The 21,263-nt window shown below is 40.6% G+C and overlaps 1 protein-coding gene across 1 annotated transcript in view; it reads right to left on the reverse strand.

Annotated features, from left to right (window-relative positions):
- Nucleotides 1-21,263, reverse strand: part of LOC108784922 (dynein heavy chain 3, axonemal-like) — an 899,093-nt gene that overhangs the window by 246,155 nt on the left and 631,675 nt on the right. Inside the window, exon 47 of the mRNA XM_018553871.1 lies at nucleotides 5,257-5,439. Within this exon, the coding sequence (XP_018409373.1) occupies nucleotides 5,257-5,439 (183 nt within the window). The remainder of the gene's footprint in view (nucleotides 1-5,256; nucleotides 5,440-21,263) is intronic.

A 21,263-nucleotide genomic window follows, 5' to 3' on the forward strand; every position in this document is an offset into this window, starting at 1 on the left:
CACAGAAGATGGAGGATGCACAACGTTATTCAGTATATGTAAGGTAAGTGAGATTTGAATCGCTTCCCGGGTGGCCATTGTAATTAAACTGCCGGCCTGGAGCTTCTTGGATCTGAGCGTCCGTCTAAACATGGTCTGTTAGCCCTGCCCACTTATGCCGCATGGTGCGCAAGAGCGGCAACCTGTCAAAATTTGTAAACAGTCAACGATGCCTGTTCACATACAAGCGATCCGCTGGCTGTAGAGCTGGCAGATTGCTTATCTGAGGTGCCGGTCTGTGCGCCCCCCCCTCCGCTGGTCCCGAACTCCGCTGTGCCCGGTGCGAGCCTGAGACCAGCATGGTGGCTGTGTGACAGGAGATCAAAGAGACATCAGTATACGATCTCCCTCTGATCTCCTCCCGATTGTTGGAATGCAGGAAGTGATGTATGTTACATCACTTCCGCATTCTTGTGTCACTCTCCGGCTTCAGATCTCTGCTTCATCAGCTTCTTTGGGGGTCCCTAGGTGACATTAGGGGTCTAAAGAGGACCTGTCACATCCTCTTTGCTATCACATAGAGGGTTTCTTATCCCCCTGTGTGATAACAATAACGTCAGGTGAAAAAAAAAGTTTAAAAAAAATGTAAGTTGCTAACAAAAAATGAATGCCACACATAAAAAAAGAATTAAAAAAAAGTTTTTAAAGTCCCCACCCCACATACACACGTGCAAACATGCATCAGGTGTGCATACGTGTGTAAACAACGATTGCGCCTATTATGCCACACATGTTACATATCACCGCGAATGCTGGCAATAATTTTAGGGCCATTATTCACTGATAACACTTAACTGATGAGCGGTAAAAGCTTTTACAGTGCTGCCTGTGGTCAATTTTGGGTATGGTAGTTTTTTGCAATTTTGCGGGCACATGCAACTTTAAGGCTTGACATTTTTGGTGTCTATTTACTCGACATGACCCCGTCTTTTATATTTTACCAAACAATTAGGTAATAATAAATGTATTATATTTTTTCAAAATTTTCGATAATCTTTCCTTAACCACTTGCTGACCGGGGTATTTACACCCCCTTCCTGTTCAGGCCATTTTTCAGTATTCCGCACTGCAGTACTTTGACTGACATTTATTCCGTCATGCAACGCTGTACTGAAATTAATTTTATACCATTTTTTTGGGACAGATGGAGCTTTCTTTTGGTGGTATTTAATCACCACTATGGGTTTTTTATTTACTATATAATGAAAAAAGTAACGAAAATTTTGAAAAAAAAATGTTCTCCCTACTATGTTATAAAACATTTAATATTACCCAATTTTTTGTTAAAATATAAAAGACAAGGTCACGTCAGATACATAGACACCAAACATGTCAAGCTTTAAAATTGCGCGCACCCGCTAAATCGCAAAAAACTAACATACTCAAAATTGACCATATGCTTCAAAAACTTTTACCGCTCACCAGTTTAGTGTTATCAGTTATTAATGGCCCTATAATTATTGCTCTCACTCCGACGTTTGCGGCGGTATGTAACATGTGCAGCGTAATGGATGTAATCGTCGTTTTCGCACGTAGGCGGACTTGACGCATGTTTGCGTCTGCATGTGGGTGTGGGGGACTTTCATTTAAAAAAAAATGTATTGCTTTGATATGTGACATTTAATTTTTTTATTTTTTTGTAACTTTAATTTTTTTAAACCTTCTTTTTCACTTAACTTTAGTGCTATCACATAGGGAGCAAACAAGCTCCTATGTGATAGCCAATTTGCAGTGACAGGTCCTCTTTATGGAGACATCAGCGGTCTTTGAGACCCCTAATGTCACCTAGGGACCCCCAGAGAAGCTGATGAAGCAGAGACCTGCTTCACCAGCTTCTCTCCGGTTTCTGTACCGGAGAGTGACAGAGGAATGCGGAAGTGATGTAATATACATCACTTCCTGCATTCCAACGAGGAGGAGAAGATCAAACGGAGATCGTGTACTGATCTCTGTTTGATCTCTGACCACAGAACTGCTGTGCTGGTCCCGGGCTCACACCGGGAACAGCGGAGCTCGGGATTGCCAGCAGCGGCTGTGACGGAGGGGGCGCACACCCGCACGCATATTACAAGCAATCAAGCGTCTCTACACGCCTGGACGCTTGTATGTAAACAGCCATCGCTGGCTGTTTACATTCAAAGCCTATTTCCTGTTCATGTGCGCTGGCGGGCACGAGCTGGGTGGGATGGGACGTTTAAAAACGCCCACCCGCATTCAAGAAGCCAATGTCCGGCCGTTTAATTACAACGGCTGGACAGCAGGTGGTTAATATAGTAAAAAATAAAAACCCCAGCAGTACAGCAGTACTTAAATACCTCAAAAGAAAGCTTTATCTGTCCAACAAAAATTTTATCAAATAAATTTGAGTACAGCATTACATAACGGAATAAATGTCAGTTAAAGTACTGCAGTGCTGGATACTGAAAAATGACCTGGCCAGGAAGGGGGTGTATACACCTGATCTTTAATCAGGTGGTTAAAGTGCTGTAATGTTTGTCATATAATCATGCAGGGTGGTAGAGTGGACCTTACTGATTTGATTGCTCATTTGAATGCTGCTGTACCCCCAATTTGGGAGCAGACCAATTTGCAATGACTCCATTTGCTAAGAAAGAGAGACAAGGAACATGCTAACAGGAGGAAAGAGCAGAGAGTTGATCTATTCACTACGTTACTGCTCCTTCACTGTTCACTGAAGACAGGGAGGTATCCAAGCTGTTGGTGAACTGCACCAGGGAAAACTTAGGTATGCTGTATGGTAGGTCTCTGTAAATCTCAGGACTGGCTGAACATTAGACATGTGCGATTCGTTTCGTTACGAATTGAAATTCGTACGAATTTTCCTGAAATTCCGAATTTCGGAGCATCCGAAATCCGAATGGCAGTTTCCGAATTATATCCGAAATACGAAATTCCGAGAACATAAATACAAATCTTTTGGCAGGTAAGATTGTATCTATTTTCATATTTCAGCTCTGTTTTTAGATGTCTTCCTGCAGTTCAGCTTTAATTTTAACACTTAAAGAAACTGCAATAACTATTATTACTATTATTATTATTAATATTTTATGGATCTGTAAAGATAGACAGATATATCAACAGCTGGTCACACTACCTAGTGAATTGGTACTATGGACATGCATTCATCTTATGAAGTCTAAAAAGCCAGAAATCGTATCCTGAATATCAGACCAGGAAATCACTAGGTAGCAAAGCCAGGATCAAGTTGACAGCCCCAGAGCTTACATTATTAAAAATAGATCAGCATAGGAAGCTCTCATATTTCTCTTTCTCACAGGTTCACTGTAAAATAAATGCAGTATGGGTTTCAGGAGGTGCAGATTTCTCTCTGTCCAGTGTCTAAGGAGACATATGTCTGTCTCTGGCCAACTTTTATTTACATTTTTCAGCGTTCAATTAAACCTGAGCACCAGGCAAACAGCTAAATGCACACATAAAATACATATATAGAAATTGTCTTATTTGACAAAACAATTGTAATTCTCTTTAATTAGATTTTGGATGCCTCTGATTATGTACTTTTGCTGGATAGAATAGTTGGGTCCCAGAGATGCATTTAGGGAGTACAGCTTGGTTAAGGGACCACCGTCAACCTGCGTATTGACCAGTGAAGGATTAGCACTAGATGATAAAGTCATCCCTGTGTTCAACCCTACTGTAAGCATTTTTACGGTGTTAGACTGACAACAATGTGACAAGTAATAGAGCCCTACTATACAGGACATAACACGATATCTGCTAGCTGTATTTAAATTAACATTAATGTTTTGTATTAAATGTATAAATAAATGCAGTCTGTTTAATCTTTTTGGAGTTCAGCTTTATGTGCCTTGTAACCACTCAAAATGTCCATAGAACATATTCTAATAAAGGCATGAAAAATGTTAGTAGCAAAATGGTTCTTTTTCTCTGGATAAATTAAAATTAGATGTTGACATTTACAATTCAGAGGGATAAACTTGAAGTTTAAAACTTTTCTCCAGTTCTTTGAACTATGAACAAATAAAACATTCTCTATTCACTTGGCACTTTTGTACCAGTAACAATAAAATGTACATCATCTATCAGCTGTAATGAACAAAAATCTGCCGTCTTTGTCAGCCTTTATTGCTCTAGGGCAAGCGAGATCTGTTATTTATGGTGATGGCTACTTTTTTGTTTCTTTTTTTAAGGAAATGAAACGAACAAAAATACACACAGAAAACAATTTGTCAAATTATGCTTGTTCACAAGATTTTCTAAAAAAAGTGAATCTCCAGCAAAGACAACCACTCCAGATGATGACATATAACTATATATTATTCTTTGTCAAGTTGGTTGATTTTCACATATTTATTTTTTAAGTTAAATAAATGAGCACAATTTGCGTAAAACTACCTTACATGATCATAAGTAGTGATCTGTATAAATTAGAATAATACAAGTCAGCACAAGACTGATTTCAGTACTTTATCTTCTTTCATTATACTTCCTAGTCTGTAGTCGGGAATTTCAATATACTTTCCCTTAAGTAGTGGATAGCAATTCATTCAAATAATCAAACTGTATTAGTATCCTGTTTCTATAAAGGTTTTATAAAGACTTTTTAAAATCACAATCAGTCTTTGGAAACTACTTTCCCTTGCTAAACCAAGCTTATGGAGAAGTTTATACCTAAAAGGAAAAATAAAGTAGTAGTTGATTTTTGCTAATGTGGATACTGTATATTAATATTAACCCTCTCTCGTCCCTCATGCCTACTCTCCTCAAAACCATTGGAAAGTTGGCAATTCTTTTTACTCATCCAAACCAGATGATGATGAGACCTGTGCTTTTTATTACACTGATAATCATTCAATTTACATTTTAGCTTCAATTCAGTCCATATATGTTGTTTCCTATTGCAAGCCCTAATAAAAGGATTGTCTTTAGAAGCCTGAAACACATTGGCTTCCTTTTTGTGCTTTTCCCTCTAACCTTATAGTGGAATAGAATTCTATCTGGACCAATAATCAGTGGTGTAAAGCTTTAATCCCATACCTGTTTTATAGCAAGTTGACAAGGAATTATTTCAATGAAAGCTGCAGATTCAATAATATTGAAATCAACTTTTAAAATTAAAATAACATCTAAAAGCTCATGGGATTTTTGTGACTGAGATTGAAATCACATATCAAGATATTTAAAAAACACATAAAACTACATAAATATGCTTACAATTTTAAGCTCCTCTATGGCTGCAATTTCATCATAATGCTTTTCAGGCTTTACTGAACTTTTATGGAAAACATAGTCTCCAAAGAAAAGATTGCGCATGTCCTCATCTTGCACTTTTCTTCCAATCACCAAATGAGTAAAGAGGTTGCTCATCTTCTCTTTAAACTGGGACTGTACAACATTCTAAAAGAAGAGCAGATAAAACAATAGTAATATAGTATTACATTATTATATACTAATGCAGACCCAAAATTACATTTACCAAACATTGATAATAGCAGTTGTGCTGTATAATGGCACAGGCAATTTACAGCAAGTCAGTAATTCAGCTCTCTTTTCATCATATTACCAGTGACCTTTATGTCATGTGTTAATATTTTAATTTATGTGCATGACATTCAGCAATCCCTCAGTGGATTCTTTTTCAGATGTGTAACAATGCAAAACAAGTAAACATATAAAAAAAACTTCAGCATATTAAAACTGCACATGATACTTAAGTCTGAGTTTACATAAAAAGTATTATGTGTATGTACTAAGATTTCCTATCTATAGTTTGAAAACACTGAAGGTATACATTACTGAGAAGTGTTCTGTATTTAAAGGAAACTGGCAGCTAAAGAATTTTGAAAACAGATTTAATTGAATGTAACACTGAAGGTACATGTATTTTATTCAGTCACTTTCCAAATATACATCTCTAGTAGCCATGCCTGATCATATGTATTTTACTTGCTTTAATTTGGCTTGCCTAGCCAAATTATAATCCTGATAAACCATGACATCCAGTTATTGTTATGCTTATTTATGAGTTTTAAAAAAAATCAGGAGCAGCTTACGGATAACATTTAAAACCCTTTCAGACAGAAAAAATATCATTTATTATACTGACACATATCAGTATACATAATTGGAGTGTTTAGCTTTATACAGGTATCACAACTTTTTAACCCCTTCGTGACTGACGACGTACAGTGTACGTCGCCAGCATCGGGGCTGTTTAAACAGACTCCCGGCGACTTTTGCTGCCGGGACTCTGTTTAAACTTGTAGAGCCGACTGTCGGCTTTACAACAGAAGCGATCCTGGCGACTTACCTGTCGCCAGATCGCTTCTGCGTCCCGAAGAAGGGGCCACATGGGTGCAAAAAATGAAAAAAGGGCCTCAGTCATGAAGGGGTTAAATAACTCATGCAGACACAGTTTAATGGCACACAAAAGACCCAGGCTGACATTTAGCAAGAACACCCAATTTCGCACAGGTTCTCGCACCTCTTTTTGTTCCTTTGTTTTCTGTTTGCATAAGAGGCAATTTACTATCTAATAGCTGTCCAAGTGGAACTGTGGCTCAATTCACTAATCTATAGGAATGATTTCTTGCCACAACAATCCTTGTTTTCAACAACCATAGCTAAAAACACATCATCATAATGGCAAAAAAGACATGCATTATAGTTTGCTAAATTGAGCATTGGTATGTGTTCCTGGTAATTTAACTGTTCATTGCATCACACTATCACTGTAGAGTTTTGATCCACTGACATGTCTTAATGCCACTTAAATTGAACCTGTGAGGAAAAATATATGGTAGCTCCCTTTGCTCTAATCATGCAGGGTGAAGGTCCACCTTTAAAAACCGAGGCTCCCCTACTTGATGTATCATGGACCCTAGATACACATCAAAGATAGTTGTTTAGAGATTTAAGACTTTATTCCCTGCATAGTTGTCAGGTTACTGACTAGATGATCTAGTGAATCTAGCATTAAAGTGACATTAAAGTCACAAATTTTTTCCTCCGCACCATGCTGCTTTAAGGCCTTACCTTAAATGATGCCTCTTGATCCGATCATCTTCTTCCTTTCACTTGTATTCAGCAATCCCTCCAGCGCTGATGCTGGTCTCTGATCCACCACAGACTTCTGTCCCTTCCTGTCCCATGGTGTCTGTCCAATGTGCATGCTCCTGGCTGCATGCATTCAGCTCCACTGTGTGTCTCCTCTTCCCCCCGCCAAAGATCTCTACTGCGCATGCTCCCGCCCCATCTCGAGTAGCCGTGCAGGATGAAGCTTCAGATCTTCAGTCAGGAGTGATCGGCGGAGACACAGGTAAGTTTGTACCTTTTTGATAACTTTTTTTCCCCCATGTTTTTGCATATATCTACTTTTTGGCTAGATAGATATATGCAAAAGCAAAGGAGAGTTCAAATCTACTTTAAGATTACCACCCCTTGAAAAAAAGCCTTTAAAAAACAATAATCAAGAATAACTTCCATATTTCTATCCCTACAAGTTCACTTAAACAAAAAAGTAACATTGTCTTTCAGCTTTACTACTCGATTATAATTCCTATTTTGCTTTAACAATCCCTGATGGAATACAAGGAATGATCCTAAGGTACATTGATATATTTTTTACTCACCCATTAAAGGTATAACCGAGTCTAACATAAACATGTTGTATTTATATGGGCAAAAGGGACGCATTCTACTGTTGCTCCGCTCAACTGTTTCCTATTGGCTGGCACCTGCCAGAGTCTTCTAGCAGGTCCTGTGCAATAAATAACAACTGGGCAGAGCCGGCCGTGACGTCACTTTTTAATGGTCATTTGGGGACTCTGATCTCTCATTACAACTGGTCAGAGTGAGCCATGAGATCATGGCAGGCTCTGCCCAGCTGTCATTTGCTTGGAGAAAAGTCGGCCCTTTGGTCGACCTTTCTCCACGCTGCGGCTGTCACTTCAGCTCATAAAGCATATGCATTCGGCTCGGCTGAGCCGCTCGGCTGCCTTCAGCTGCTGTATGGGCTTTTGTGAATAGGGATGGGCTGCATGTTCGAGTCGAACATAGGTTAGGCTCGAACATAGCCTGTTCTAGCGTTCGCCGAACGCCGAACATTACGGGATGTCCGCGACGGCTTCATAGGGAATAACCCTCTAAGTATTCAAGGGAGTGTATCATCTTTTGTACATACTTTCTTTCTTAATAATAAAGGACAGACCTACAAAATATATTTCAAATTTAAATGTTCTTTTTTTTCATTTGGACAAAGTAAGCTTCAAGTCAGGTTGTTACTACTCTGCTTCCTCTTTAGGTAACCCACTGTCTTTGTCTTGTATTAAATGTTTATGTGTTTAACAAAGAATGTAAAACATTAGTTTAAACATTTACAGAAATATAAAGTACAGCTGACAAAAAACTCTGCCTATAATTATTTAAACTTTTTTAACTAGTCTTTGTAAAATGAAAAATATAGATGGTTATTCACCAAGAAGCCGAAGGATATAGCGCATATAGCTGTAGTGTCGGCCAACTTCGGCCACGGAGCCCTTCGGTTCAGCTGAACCGTAGGGCTGCTGTGCGGGTTATTCACAATAGCCCATACAGCTGCCGAAGTCACAGCCAAAGCGGGGAGAACAGTCTGCCAAAGTAGACCATTCTCCCCGCAAATGTAAACAAACAAATTAGAACAAGAAAAAGGTGTGTGGTCCCCCTTCCGATCCATTCCAGACCCTATAAGTCTGGTGGGAAAGTTAGGAGGGACCCCCCCTAAAAGTATAAACAAGTGCCTTGAGTTTCCCCCAAAAGTCATACCAGGCCCTATAGGTCTGGTAGGAATTAGAAAGGGGAATTCCACAGCCAAAAAGTGGGGTGACAAAACGTGGAGTCCCCCCTAATATTCTCAGCCAGGCCCTTAACCCTTTCGCTGCCACCGACGTAAAGGCATATGGCGGAACAAAAGTGTTCCCGGCTGGCCAGCTCAGTATGCCTTAAGTCGGTGGCATTTACAGTTCTGCTATAAGCTCATGGTCGATTTAGCGACCATAAGCTTATAGCAGAATTGTTCAGCTGACTGTCCCCGTCAAAATAATAGCTGTCATCAGCGGCTCACAAGCCGCTGATGACCGATATTACTGAAAATACCGGGCGCCCCCCCCGGCACCACTGCTGCCGGATTAACCAACCCGAAATGAAGTGAGCCGAATGCCGTTCGGCTATTCACTTCAGGCTTGTACACCGTAAAACAAAATAAAATGATTTAAAAAATAAAATAAAATAAAAAATGTGTGAAAAAAACTAATAAAAAAAAGCACAACCCCTCCCTCCCCACACATAACACACACATATTGTGGTGCACACCATGCACATGCGCTGCAGTGCGTTGTTAGAACGCATCGCAGTGCATGATCTTTTTTATTTATTTATTTTCTTTTAAAAAAAACATTAAATTAACTGTGGCAGCGCATGGCAAAGCTTTGTGACTCATTGCCATGCGTTGTGATACCTTGTGTTGCAATTAAATATACACCTGTATCATTTTATCACAACACAAACACCAAAACAATTTTTTACATAAGTCGATTATTTACAGTTTTGCATACCTTCATTTTTTTACCTTTTCGCAAAAAGGCGCAATTACAAATTTGCTAATATTTGTTATTTATTAACTCAATACAGTTTTATCTTTTAGATTTAGTCAAAAAAATTTTTTTTTTGTGCACGGATACTGATTTTGGTGTGTTTTATCAATTGAATTGTGTATTTTTATCGGTTTAATAATAATTTGAGAAACATTTGCGCAATTATCGCACGGCCTACAAATTTAGTATCACCATCTTTTTATTCTACCGGGCCTGCGCTTTCAGAAAATATATGGTTTGGGGGTCTTTTACAAACGCTAGCAACCCAGCAGTTGAAAATTAAATCAATAGGAAAAAATTGCAAAAAATACAAAAATGGCTTGGCCAGCTGATTTGAAAAATGTTCCGGAGGGCTTGGCAGCGAAAGGGTTAATCTGAGCACAGGCCTGGCAGGGCAGGCAGAGGGGTAGGACAATTGAGCACCCCCCATCCCTGCACCATACGAGGCCACATACCCTCAGCTTCAGGAGGGTGCTTTTCCAGTGTTCCCCCCGTGCCAATGGGGACAAGGGCCTCTTCCCCACAAACCCTGACCAGTTGGTTGTGGAGGTCTGGCAGGCAGGGTTTTATTTTGCATTGGGGTGCTGCCCTGCCCCTTGTGAATGAGTAAGGGGTACTTGTACCCCTACTCATTCACTAAAGGGTTAAAAGTAAAAAGTAAACAGACCAGACTTTAGGAAAAAATCCATTAAAAGAGAAAAAAACTAAAACAAAGGTTTTTGACAAGTTATTTAATAAAAAAATATATAAAACACCAACAATGAAAACATGAATCCACGGCTGTAATCCAAAGATCAATCACACCACGATGACACAGACTCGTCAAAATAAAAAAAACCTGATGCCTGCCGATCCCTCCACATGCAACGAACTCCCACCACAAAACGACATTCTGACAGATGCTGGCAAAATATAAATAAATGGACAGAGCTAGCAGTGACATCACCACTAGCTCCACCCAACTGTTTACATTTGTCCGACACCTGTCAAACTTTTCCCCCATTTCCCGTCAAAACCAAAACAAATGGGAAGAGTCAGCCGTGATGTCATGGCCAGCTCTGCCTATTTGTTGTCATTCTGGGCATATTTGTTGTCATTCTGCTGAGCATATTCGGCTGAACCAAAGGGAGCGGAAGCCAGCCGATGTATGGCTGAAATCAGCTGTAGAGGGCTGAAATGAAAAGCCTTAAGCAGCTTGGTGAATAACCCCCCATAGTCATTTAAGGTAGTCTGATATTGTTACTGCAAATTGTCAGTAAAATGTATCAGTCAGCCATAATTTTCTGGAAAGCTTCACATAAAAAAATTGACCTGCAAGGAAACCCTGATATAGTGGTTCTAATAAGTAAAATAATATACTATCCTTATCTTTTAGTATCCTTAACTTTTAAATAAACCTTTTAAAGTCCAGAAAATGCAGGTCTCCGGTTTCAATTGCTCCAGTACCACCCTTTTTTGTAGCCCTTTTTTTTCATAGAGCAATAAGTGGATAAAACATCTATCAGGTTTTTTTCCTTTCTGTTTGGTCTCAGTGACCACTGTCATTAGGACAGAAAGGGAGGGGAATCGTTCCAACATAGGCACAACACATCCTCACTATACATAAAAATGTTATTTTATTGTTGTCAGTTAAAACACCTTTCCCTTTCTTCTCCACTCTCGGTGACCACTGACCATAGGAAATACAGAGAAGTTCTGCCAGAAGTTCTAACCTTTCCCCAAAATGTTAACATTTTTTGGCTCTAGTAACAATCTAAAAGGGAGATTAAACAGTACAAACACATATCAAATAGGCCTAAGTACCAACCAAAGAACTTGCTATATCTGGCTGCAAAAGCTAATATAGAACTTAGATAAAGAGCCAATTTACACCAATGTGTTTTATGTGCACTACAATGCACTAAAAGTGCATGAAAACTTGTTACCATCATAATCTATGAATCTATTCACATCAGTTGCATCAGAGGGCAGTGTGCTACATTTGTGCAAAATCCTGCTTGCTGCATCTTTTTTTGCATTATGGTAAAATGTGCATTGTATTAGTCAATGGCAACTGCACTGAAAATGCATAAAAATGCAATATATGCATTTTAATTAGTGCATTTTCAAATCACATGTCTATATTTTCCTCGTGCCTGCAAGAAAAAAACCAGTAAAATGTACACAAAATACCTGTGAAATGCCTCTTACATTGCATTACATTTTAACGTGACATGCTAAAATCGCATTATGCACTTTGAGAAAAATGTGTGTTTTCTAACATGATGCTGTGAACATGCTCTCAAGTGAATTGAATTTCTGACTTTGGTGCCAACACAGTGGGGTCTATTCACTAAGCTGCCGTAGGCAGCCGAGTAAATGACCGGCCTAAAGTGAAGTTAGCCGAACGCTGTTCGGCTATTCACTTTAGGCTGGTACAGCTGATTTCAGCCGTATATCAGCTGAAATCAGCCGTACATCGGCTTGCTTCGCATGGCTTCAGGTCGGCTGAACATGCTCAGCATGTTCGGCTGACCCGAAGTGAAGAAGGAGTTCGACTCAACCGATCCAACATCTGGGTCGGCTAAGCCGAACCTCTGACAGGCTACTCGCTGCTGTTCGGTCTATTCTTATAGATGCCAAACAGCAGTGAGTGGATAGCCGAATGCAGCCGAGCGGCATTCGGCTTGGCTCTTCTGCTCGGTCTCTCTGTGGGACCGAGCAGAAAAGAAAATAGTTTTAAAAATAGAAAAATAGAAAACGATTGTGTGGAGCTAGTAATGACCAACAGTTTTCTATTGGTCGGCGGTTCTGCTGCCGTCAAAAAAAAGAAAAAAAATTTGGGCCATAGGAATGCATTGCTAGATTCCTATTGGCTATTTCAATTTGCAATAGCCAATAGCAAACTAGCTATTGTACCCGCCCTCTGCTGCTGTCAATCAGTAGTGGGGACCTGATGGAGAACTGCAGCAGAGGGCGGGTGCAATGCTAGTTTGCTATTGCAAATTGAAATAGCTAATAGGAATCTAGCAATGCATTCCGACGGCTCCGTGTCAGAATAAAAAAAAAAGGAAAAAGCAGTGTTTCTCTGCTTGGCGGCCGGGAGACTCCCAGAACACCCGGGAGAGTTAGGCTGTCTGGAGATCAGTGTCCCTGGTTAGCTGATAACCAGGGACGCTGACCTCTCTGCAAGTGGCCGGAGCCAGCCATACAATCACGGCTGGCTCCACCCAGCTGTCAGAAGCAGGCTGTCGGCCGAGGCATATGCCTTCGGCTCGACTGAGCCGCTCGGCCAAGTTCGGGAGCTGTACGGGCTGTACTGAATAGCTAGTTGAAGGATCGGCCGAAGCTACGGCCCAGTGTTTTCTGATTAGCAATGACAAAACATTGCTAGCTTTTACATGAAGTTCCTCATCAAAAACTTGTCATTCGATTAACTGCAAGTTTAAAAACTTCTGAAACTTTGACATAAATATTTGCCATGGGCATTAGCTTTAGCATTGTTTTTGAAAAGGCAATGGTGTAGCACATCAATATCCTAATGAACTGAGGAAATCAAAAGAATTTGCTAACCCAGCACACCTTGAACTATTATTGTGTGCTACAGTACAAACGTATACTATGGAAATATAGAGAGACTTTATTGCACAGAAAAAGCAAAACACATTTGCTTTTATCACTGATAAATTTCCCTGTTTTACAGTCTGTAAATAGGCTAATTGTTGCTCAAATTTATTCCATTCTCTTTGATTTAACTGTTAATAGCAGAATGGATAAGGGAGTCATCTTATTTCAGCAATGTAAGGGGATGCTGTGTGCAGATTACACTCAGCAACACCCACTGACATCCCTACTTGCGGAGGCCTCTACAGGGACAATAATCATAAGACGTTGCCTTTTGTTTGGCATTATGATGCATAGAAATATGCAGTTAATTACTGTGACTGCACTCAGTAGCCAGAAATGTCAGTGTTTGAAATTTAATTAGTGTCTGTAAAGATTTTTTAAAGCGACTCATTTAGTCAGTTCACTAGAACAGGATGCATTAAGTTAATTGTCTTCAACGCAGTACTTTGTAAGTTATCAGGGAGAAGCATCCAGCTTCATAGCTAAGCTGCCTACTTGACACACAAGTAAGCACAGCTAACAAGGCCCCCAGATAAATTCTCGTTTATGCTTTCTCTTGAAATGTGTTGCACCCTAGGTGATTGAAACGCTGTGTTTTATAATTTTTCAAAGTAGGGAAGTTTCATCCACAAGTTGGGAAACAGGTTTTACGGACTTAGAGCAATGCTCTTCTCAAGGTCTATTTTTCTCCCAATAGTTGAAGCAAACTATAAAAACATACCCTGGCTGTGCTCATCCATACAGTTGACCTAGATGCAAAGTCTTCTGATGCTTAGGCAACGCAGGTACATTTTTCTTTTATGATCAATTCTCCTGCTCGTACAGAACATGAATAATTAGAGAGCAGATGCCATACCTTTCACTACTGGCTGTGAGGACAATCTCTATTAAATGACTTGTCAGAACAGCATTGCCCCTAAAGTATAATTATGAAAGGCTAGAATATGAATATTGCACATGATGCTTGAATAAACAATGTTACCTATATCAATGGCACAACCTGCTCAACTAGTTGTCATGACATTAATATTAATTAGCCGCTGTGGCTTTTAGTGTGTAATATTTTTAATGGGCTACAGAAAGATTGTCTGTCCAGTGCAAAGTGTAAAAAAAATAGTAAATTAGAAAGTGTATGGATTTTTTTCCCCATTCAAGCATCCACAAGCATGGGAAGGAGTGGTCTGCTTAGTAATATCATATTAAAATGTGACATTGTATTGTAAATAGAGAAGTGTAAGAAAGAACATACATCAGGGTGTCTCCAAGCATCTATCATAGAAATAGTATCTAACAGTTTAACAAATCTGGTTAACGGGGTAGTAAGGTTGAAAACTGTGTTATACCACTGTTCAAGAATACGTGAGGAATATGGTGAATCAGTTCTAAATTCTAGTGGAGTGAGTTGTTCACTTGTGGATGGCAGGAAACAAGAAGTATTTTGGTACTGCAGTAGTCAGTATTCCAAAGTTACATTAGACTTTAGAAGACCAGTATGTGATTCAAAATATATTTCCTGTGGACAACGTACACATTGTTTGAACTTCAATGTCTAAGAAAGGAATGATTTCTGTATAACTAGCTGCTTTTGGACCATATTGCAGCTGTGACATAGAAAATGGGCCTCCTTGGAGTTCTTTTGAAGACTTGTTTTTGTATCTATGGATATAGACAACACATTTGGTGTCCACATCAGGCAATGATCTAGTTTTGGTCACTTTATCTTGTGGGAATAAAAAAACAAAGTGGTAATATGTATTCTGTTCTATGATATGGATGCTTGAATACAGTGCTGTTTTTCCCCAGTAATCAACGAAACAGCATCACTCATGGTGTAAATATAACCTGGGCATTCAACTATTCTCTTTAATGAAAAAGCTATACACAACAAGTTGATCTGTTTTACATATGTATATAGCAGACAAGGGTGGTGGGGGGTTAGCATTTTTTGGCTATTAAATATGTTGGATGGTGTTAACATGGATCCCTATGGCTTTTTAAATATGAGGGCCATAGGTTCAGTTGAATGGTCCCTATTCTATTCTAAATATCATGTTATATGATGTAATGAATATGTTGTATTATTGTCAGCCCAGGGTGTACATGTATACCAAATTTATTTACACAAGCAATAAGGCATTAGAGAAAACAGAGAAAACATATTTTGCTGCTAACTTTGTTTATTAATATGATCATATGTTCATATTGATGTGGGCCCCATATTGGTAGTTTTAGTGGGGATATATTTTAAGCTATTTTAAATGCTGAAAAAATCACTTACAATAAATGTTGCTCCCCGATGTTTAAATGTTTTAGTTTCCTGCAGAATCAGATGGTCCCCTGAGCACTGTTTCCACATACATAGAAACACAGCAAGACAAGCCACCCCCTGCTCCCTGTTCCTTCTCCCAGCTGTCCCTTGTGATTTGTACCGAACAGGAAGTTCAGGGAAGCAGAGCTGAGAGAGTTGGAGTCAGTTGTTTGGAAACATCATGACTGTAAGTGCTTGGTGCAAAAATGTAAAGAAATACTTTGCTGTGCAATGTTTATTTGTTCAATCTGGATTCATTGCTGAAAAAAAAGTTTGAGAGTTTAATACTACTTTAACATAAAAAAGCCTATAATTTATGAAATTGCTGTGCAATGTAGGGGTACCATATCCATGTTGCAATATTTAGAAAGAACAAGGAGAGAACAAAGACTTTTAAGGTACCATGTCAAGACTGACTGCAGAATCAGCTTTCATTCACAGGCAAACACAGGGGACACCTGGAGGTCAACACTCCTAAAAATGTTGGTTTTCCACTAGACACTAGTCATTCTAGTCTAGTCAGTTGCATGGGCAGCAGCAAAGATGGATAAAGCTATATTGCATATTTTTGCTATAGTGACAGGGGTCACCTAAAACTGTGGATTTAGCTATCTGCCGTGTGCCCTTCTTTAACCTGAAAAACATTAAACAGCCATTACATTCAAATGAATTAGAAAAAAAATCTGGGGCTTGACTGGCAATTAGCAAGTGTCCCATTTATTTTTTCTAGTGTAACACAATTCACATAAGTGACATAAGTAACAAAACATTAACATTTTGGGTCATTACCCTTCCATACATACTGTATGTGAGATGCAATAAACATGAAATGAAAACAATGTTTTTTTCTGGACTTGCAGTCAAGCTGTGTGATATTTTCTAATTAATGAATAGTAAACTTTTGGATCTATATATTATGAAAACACAAACATGTAACTGAGAGTGGCCAATAGATCTTAGTGATGACATATTAGGACTGAAATAAGATGATTCAAACTCCCATTCAGTCTCCCATTAGGAAAATAAGGTAATTCTGCTGTAATATCTACAGGGGCAGACTGACCCATCGGCATCTGTCCTGTACCAGGCAGCAATTCCGCCGCAGCCTCCGCACTGCAACCCCCCTCCGTCAGAGAGAAGGGAAGCCGCGCGACGGGTCCTCTGGCGTGGCTTCTCCCTCTAGTGCTGGCGGAACTACTTCCGTCTCTTCCTACGTCCTCTCCTGCAGAGATAGGAGAGAGCGCGCCCCACCGACCGGCGTGTGGTGGAGAATGGAGGGCAGCCAGCGATGCCGCAGCAGCCATCGGTGGCATCAGAGGGGGGAGGTGGCGGCAGTGCCTTTGACTTCAATGCACCGCACCGCAACGCCCCCTCCCACCCCTGAACGCAGCGGGAAGATTTGTGAGTGATTGCGGTGCGTTCCAGCAGCTACCACTCTGGGAAGCACCGTAATTTGTGTGATCAAGCCCTAAGGGCCCAGTCCCACCATAAGGAGTGCGTGCCAGTGTGTTCAGCCTCTGGAATGCAACCCGGCGGCTCACTTTGTTTTGGGGCAGGATGGGCCGTGGTGGTGCATTGAACTCAATGGTACTGAAGCCTCGCCCCCCGCCTGCAGTGCGATCGCTGCACCGGAATGCGTAACTCATTAGCGCCTGCGTTTTTCCGGTCCAGTGCGATCTGCAAAAATGCTGCATGCACTATTTTGTGCAGATTGTACTGGACCAGAATGCGGGCACTAATGTGTCATACGTTTTGGTGCCGGCGATCTCACTGGGGCAGGGGGCTCGGCTGCGGTGCCGTTGAGTTCAACGCACCACCACACTTCCTCCTGCCCCAAAAACAAAATGAGCCGGCCGGGTTGGTGACAGATCATATACGTGATCTAAGGCCCCCAGGACACGGTGACACGGCCGCTTCTAAACAGACATCTGGGTACAATTTACAGTGTTTACAGAGTATCTACCCCCCTCCCTCCGGCAGTTTCAGTGATCATTTTTTTTGTTTGTTTTTTCATCATGCATTTTTCTATTTTAAAAGCACAACTCGTTAAATAAAATGGTAAAATGCATGCTGGAAAAAAAAAACAAAAACAATCATTCTTTTTTTCAAATACTGTTGTCATTGGTCACATCTGCTGCTAAAAATTTTCCATGTAAAAAATCCAGCTGCCCAATACCAGTGAGGAGATCCTTCTTAAAGGAGAACTATGGGGTCAGGGCTTTTCCCCAAAGTTCTCCTAAGGGTAACGGGAGAACACAAACTAGCGTCCTCCCGTCACCCTAAGCTCAGTATACCACGAGCTACAGCTCGCGGTATACTGAGACGCCGCAGCCGGGACAGATCTCATCATTACTGTCTGGATCCACCCAGCTGCTTGAGTGACAGCTGGCTCTGCCTATCTAGAGGCAGAGCCAGCAGTACCTGCCCCCTCCCTGTCAGTTCCGCCAGCTGGAGAAACAGAGCGGGGGGAATCCCTACAGGGAGCCGTGAATGACAGTCACGGCTCTCTGCAGGGTGATGATCGAGAAGTGAGCGAGCGCCGGTATGTGTTCACTCACTTTCCGATTTATAGAGCCGACGTGTGACAGTTTAATTGTCACAGTTCAGCTCAAATTATGAGGCTGAGTGATTTTTTACTCACCTCATAGTTCTCCTTTAATGCAAGACTGCTGTCACATATAACCCATGCCATGCCTCCCATACTGTGTGATAAGAAAGCAGGATACATTGCCTTCGTTATTACATCTGACCTCTGCACTCTCTGCGTACCTTACTTCTGACCTCTGCACTCTGTGCGTTCCTTACTTCTGACCTCTGCACTCTGTGCGTTCCTTACTTCTGACCTCTGCACTCTCTGCGTACCTTACTTCTGACCTCTGCACTCTGTGCGTTCCTTACTTCGGACCTCTGCACTCTGTGTGTTCCTTACTTCTGACCTCTGCACTTTGTGCGTTCCTTACATCTGACCTCTGCACTTTGTGCGTTCCTTACATCTGACCTCTGCACTCTGTGCATTTCACATCTGACCTCTGTGCGTTACTTATTACTGACCTCTGCACTCATTGCATTCCTTACATCTGACCTCTGCACTCTGTGCGCTCCTTACTTCTGACGTCTGCACTCTGTGCGTTCCTTAGATCTGACCTCTGCACTCTGTGCGTTCCTTAGAGCTCCAAGACCCATGGTGCATTGCAAGACTTTTGCATATGCATGGCTCCCACGGCATGGTGGGATTTGTAGTTTTACCACAGCTAGAGGAATGACATATGCCCACCCTTTGTAATAATGCATTGGGTGGATTTTATATGTGCAAAGCCCAAGGGGGCCCCATAATCTCTTATCGCCCGGGGGCCCCATATGTTGTCAGTCCGCCCCTGAATATCTACATGAATACCGTGGATTACTTTGTCATGGAGAAGGTGGATACCATGCTTCTATGTTTTACCCTTGAGCTACAGCTCGCGGTATACTGAGACACCGGAGCGGATCCCGATGTAGATGACGGGATCCGCCCAGCTGCGTGAGTGACAGCTGGCTCTGCCTATCTAGAGGCAGAGCCAGCTGTACCCGCCCCCTCCCCTGTCCGTTCCACCAGTCAGCGCTGGCAGATCGGAGCGGGGAGAGGGGAATCCAGCCCCTCCCCCTGTCACTACAGAGAGCCGTGACAGGATCGAGAGGTGAGCGAACCTGGTATGTGTTCGCTCACCTCCCGATCTACTGAGCCGACCTGTGACAGTCTCATTGTCACAGGTCGGCTAGAACTATGAGGTGAGTGGAAATCACTCATCTCATAGTTCTCCTTTAACAACCAGTTCAGATCCAGAAATTAAACTTGTTTTATTAACAAGAAACTCAGTATAAAGAGATCAAATCAATATTTATGAACTCAAGACAATGTATGTTTTTTTTCTGGAAATGAAGGATTTCAAAAACAACATGAAATGCTTTCAACACTTTAAATCCATGGATGAGCAAAAATTAAAAAATTTCTCAATGCTAAATTTCTTCCTCAGCTGAAATATAAAGAATTTCTATTTCGTTTTGTTGCAAGCACAATCAAAGCAACACTGAGATTGAAGAGTAGCCTTTGAGAATACAAACACATTGCTGCAAAGAAGCTGAGAAATAGTTCTTCACTAGAGAAATCATACACAGCTTGAGCTAAGACTGAGCACTACATTGAAAGTAAGAACAATGTGTTATAAACACAAAGGGAAAGAAGACAGCTGATAACTGTTACAATAGTTAAAGCTTTGCATAGCATCTTATTGTTTTAGGAATAATGTATACAAGGATAATCATTTGAAATGCTTGCTAGAAGTCACAGCACTAAACAATCTCAATATCTGTTTGTGTCCAAAAACAGACAAGCTAGATGAAAAAAAAAGGTTTTGGCAACTTCAAATGAGCAGTAGACTGGAAATTTTGTGCAGCTTGATATTTGCATACACCTACATATCTAGCAACTTTAGACAATAGTAGTAAAGTTTTATTTCATTTATTTATAAAGTACCAACATAGTTCACAATTCTTCGAAGAGTAAACAGAACAATTTACATTAGTCATTTACAGCCTAAACCCACACAAACATGGTGCAAGCAAATCAGCAAAAAAGCCCTTCTCTGGTTTTTTTCTTAGAAAAAAAGTCCCCTTTTCACCTCTTTGGGGGAAAACACTTTATAAAGCATTAATCATCCTCGCCAGTGTTTCCCTCCATGTTTTCCTACGATCCTGGTGGCTGCTCTTCTTCCAGATTCAATGATGCCCAGCATCATTCAACCACTACCTTTGATCCTAGACTGTCAAAGACAAACCCCTTGGGAGTTCAGCATTATGCGTTATTTTGCATTGATGTGGATATAAGTGAATTGTAATTTGATAACATTTTCCTGTATGTGACACATATGAACTAGAATGTATTTTTTTGACACATGGTATAGATAGTTATAGCGTGGCACATTGTTAATATATTTTTTGAGTTATTCCTTCATTTGTTGGATTAGTGCTCGCTGCTTAGGTCACTTGTTTCTGGCGCAAAGTTTTTGTATAATTTTTATAACCCCTTGGGAGTTCATCAGCATGAAGTCAGGGCTTACAATCAGTGCTATCCATCTACCATCTTTGCTGAAGAAAAGTAAGAGGACCCTACTTGTCACACAGCTGGGTTTAAGGAATGTATGCTGGAAATTGTTTAATGTGTAGGGGTGCAGGAAAGGGGGATTTGGGGGGTACCTAAACCCTAGAACTGGGCTTTAGGCAAATTTAGAAGTGAAGTATGTCCACCATCAGAGCTGGAGGAAAAGCAAAAGGGCACCATGTGTCACTTGACTGTCAGGAATTTATGAATGTATGCTCAATTGTGTTTGAAGTATGGGGCCAGGGTAGGAGTGCAGAAAGGGGGAGTGTCTCTAAAATCTAGAACTGGGCTTTAAGCAACAATAATAATTGCTGCAAGAATTGCAAAACACAGATTTTGGATGTAATATTATTACGTTGTATAGTATACTGAGTTAAAGATTGACTCCTGTCCAAAACCTTTTTCGTTTTCGGTCATGTGTGAAAAGTTTAGACCCCGTGTAAAACATTTATTGCTGTATGCAACACTGGAGGGATTTCCTCTCACTTCCCAATACCATAGGCGTCAAAAGGAACCAAAAGTGATGGGAAATCTTTGCACT

The sequence above is a fragment of the Nanorana parkeri genome, unplaced genomic scaffold (genome assembly GCF_000935625.1).
Source record: "Nanorana parkeri isolate BGI_ZX_2015 unplaced genomic scaffold, ASM93562v1 scaffold132, whole genome shotgun sequence".
Taxonomy (NCBI): Eukaryota; Metazoa; Chordata; class Amphibia; order Anura; family Dicroglossidae; genus Nanorana; species Nanorana parkeri.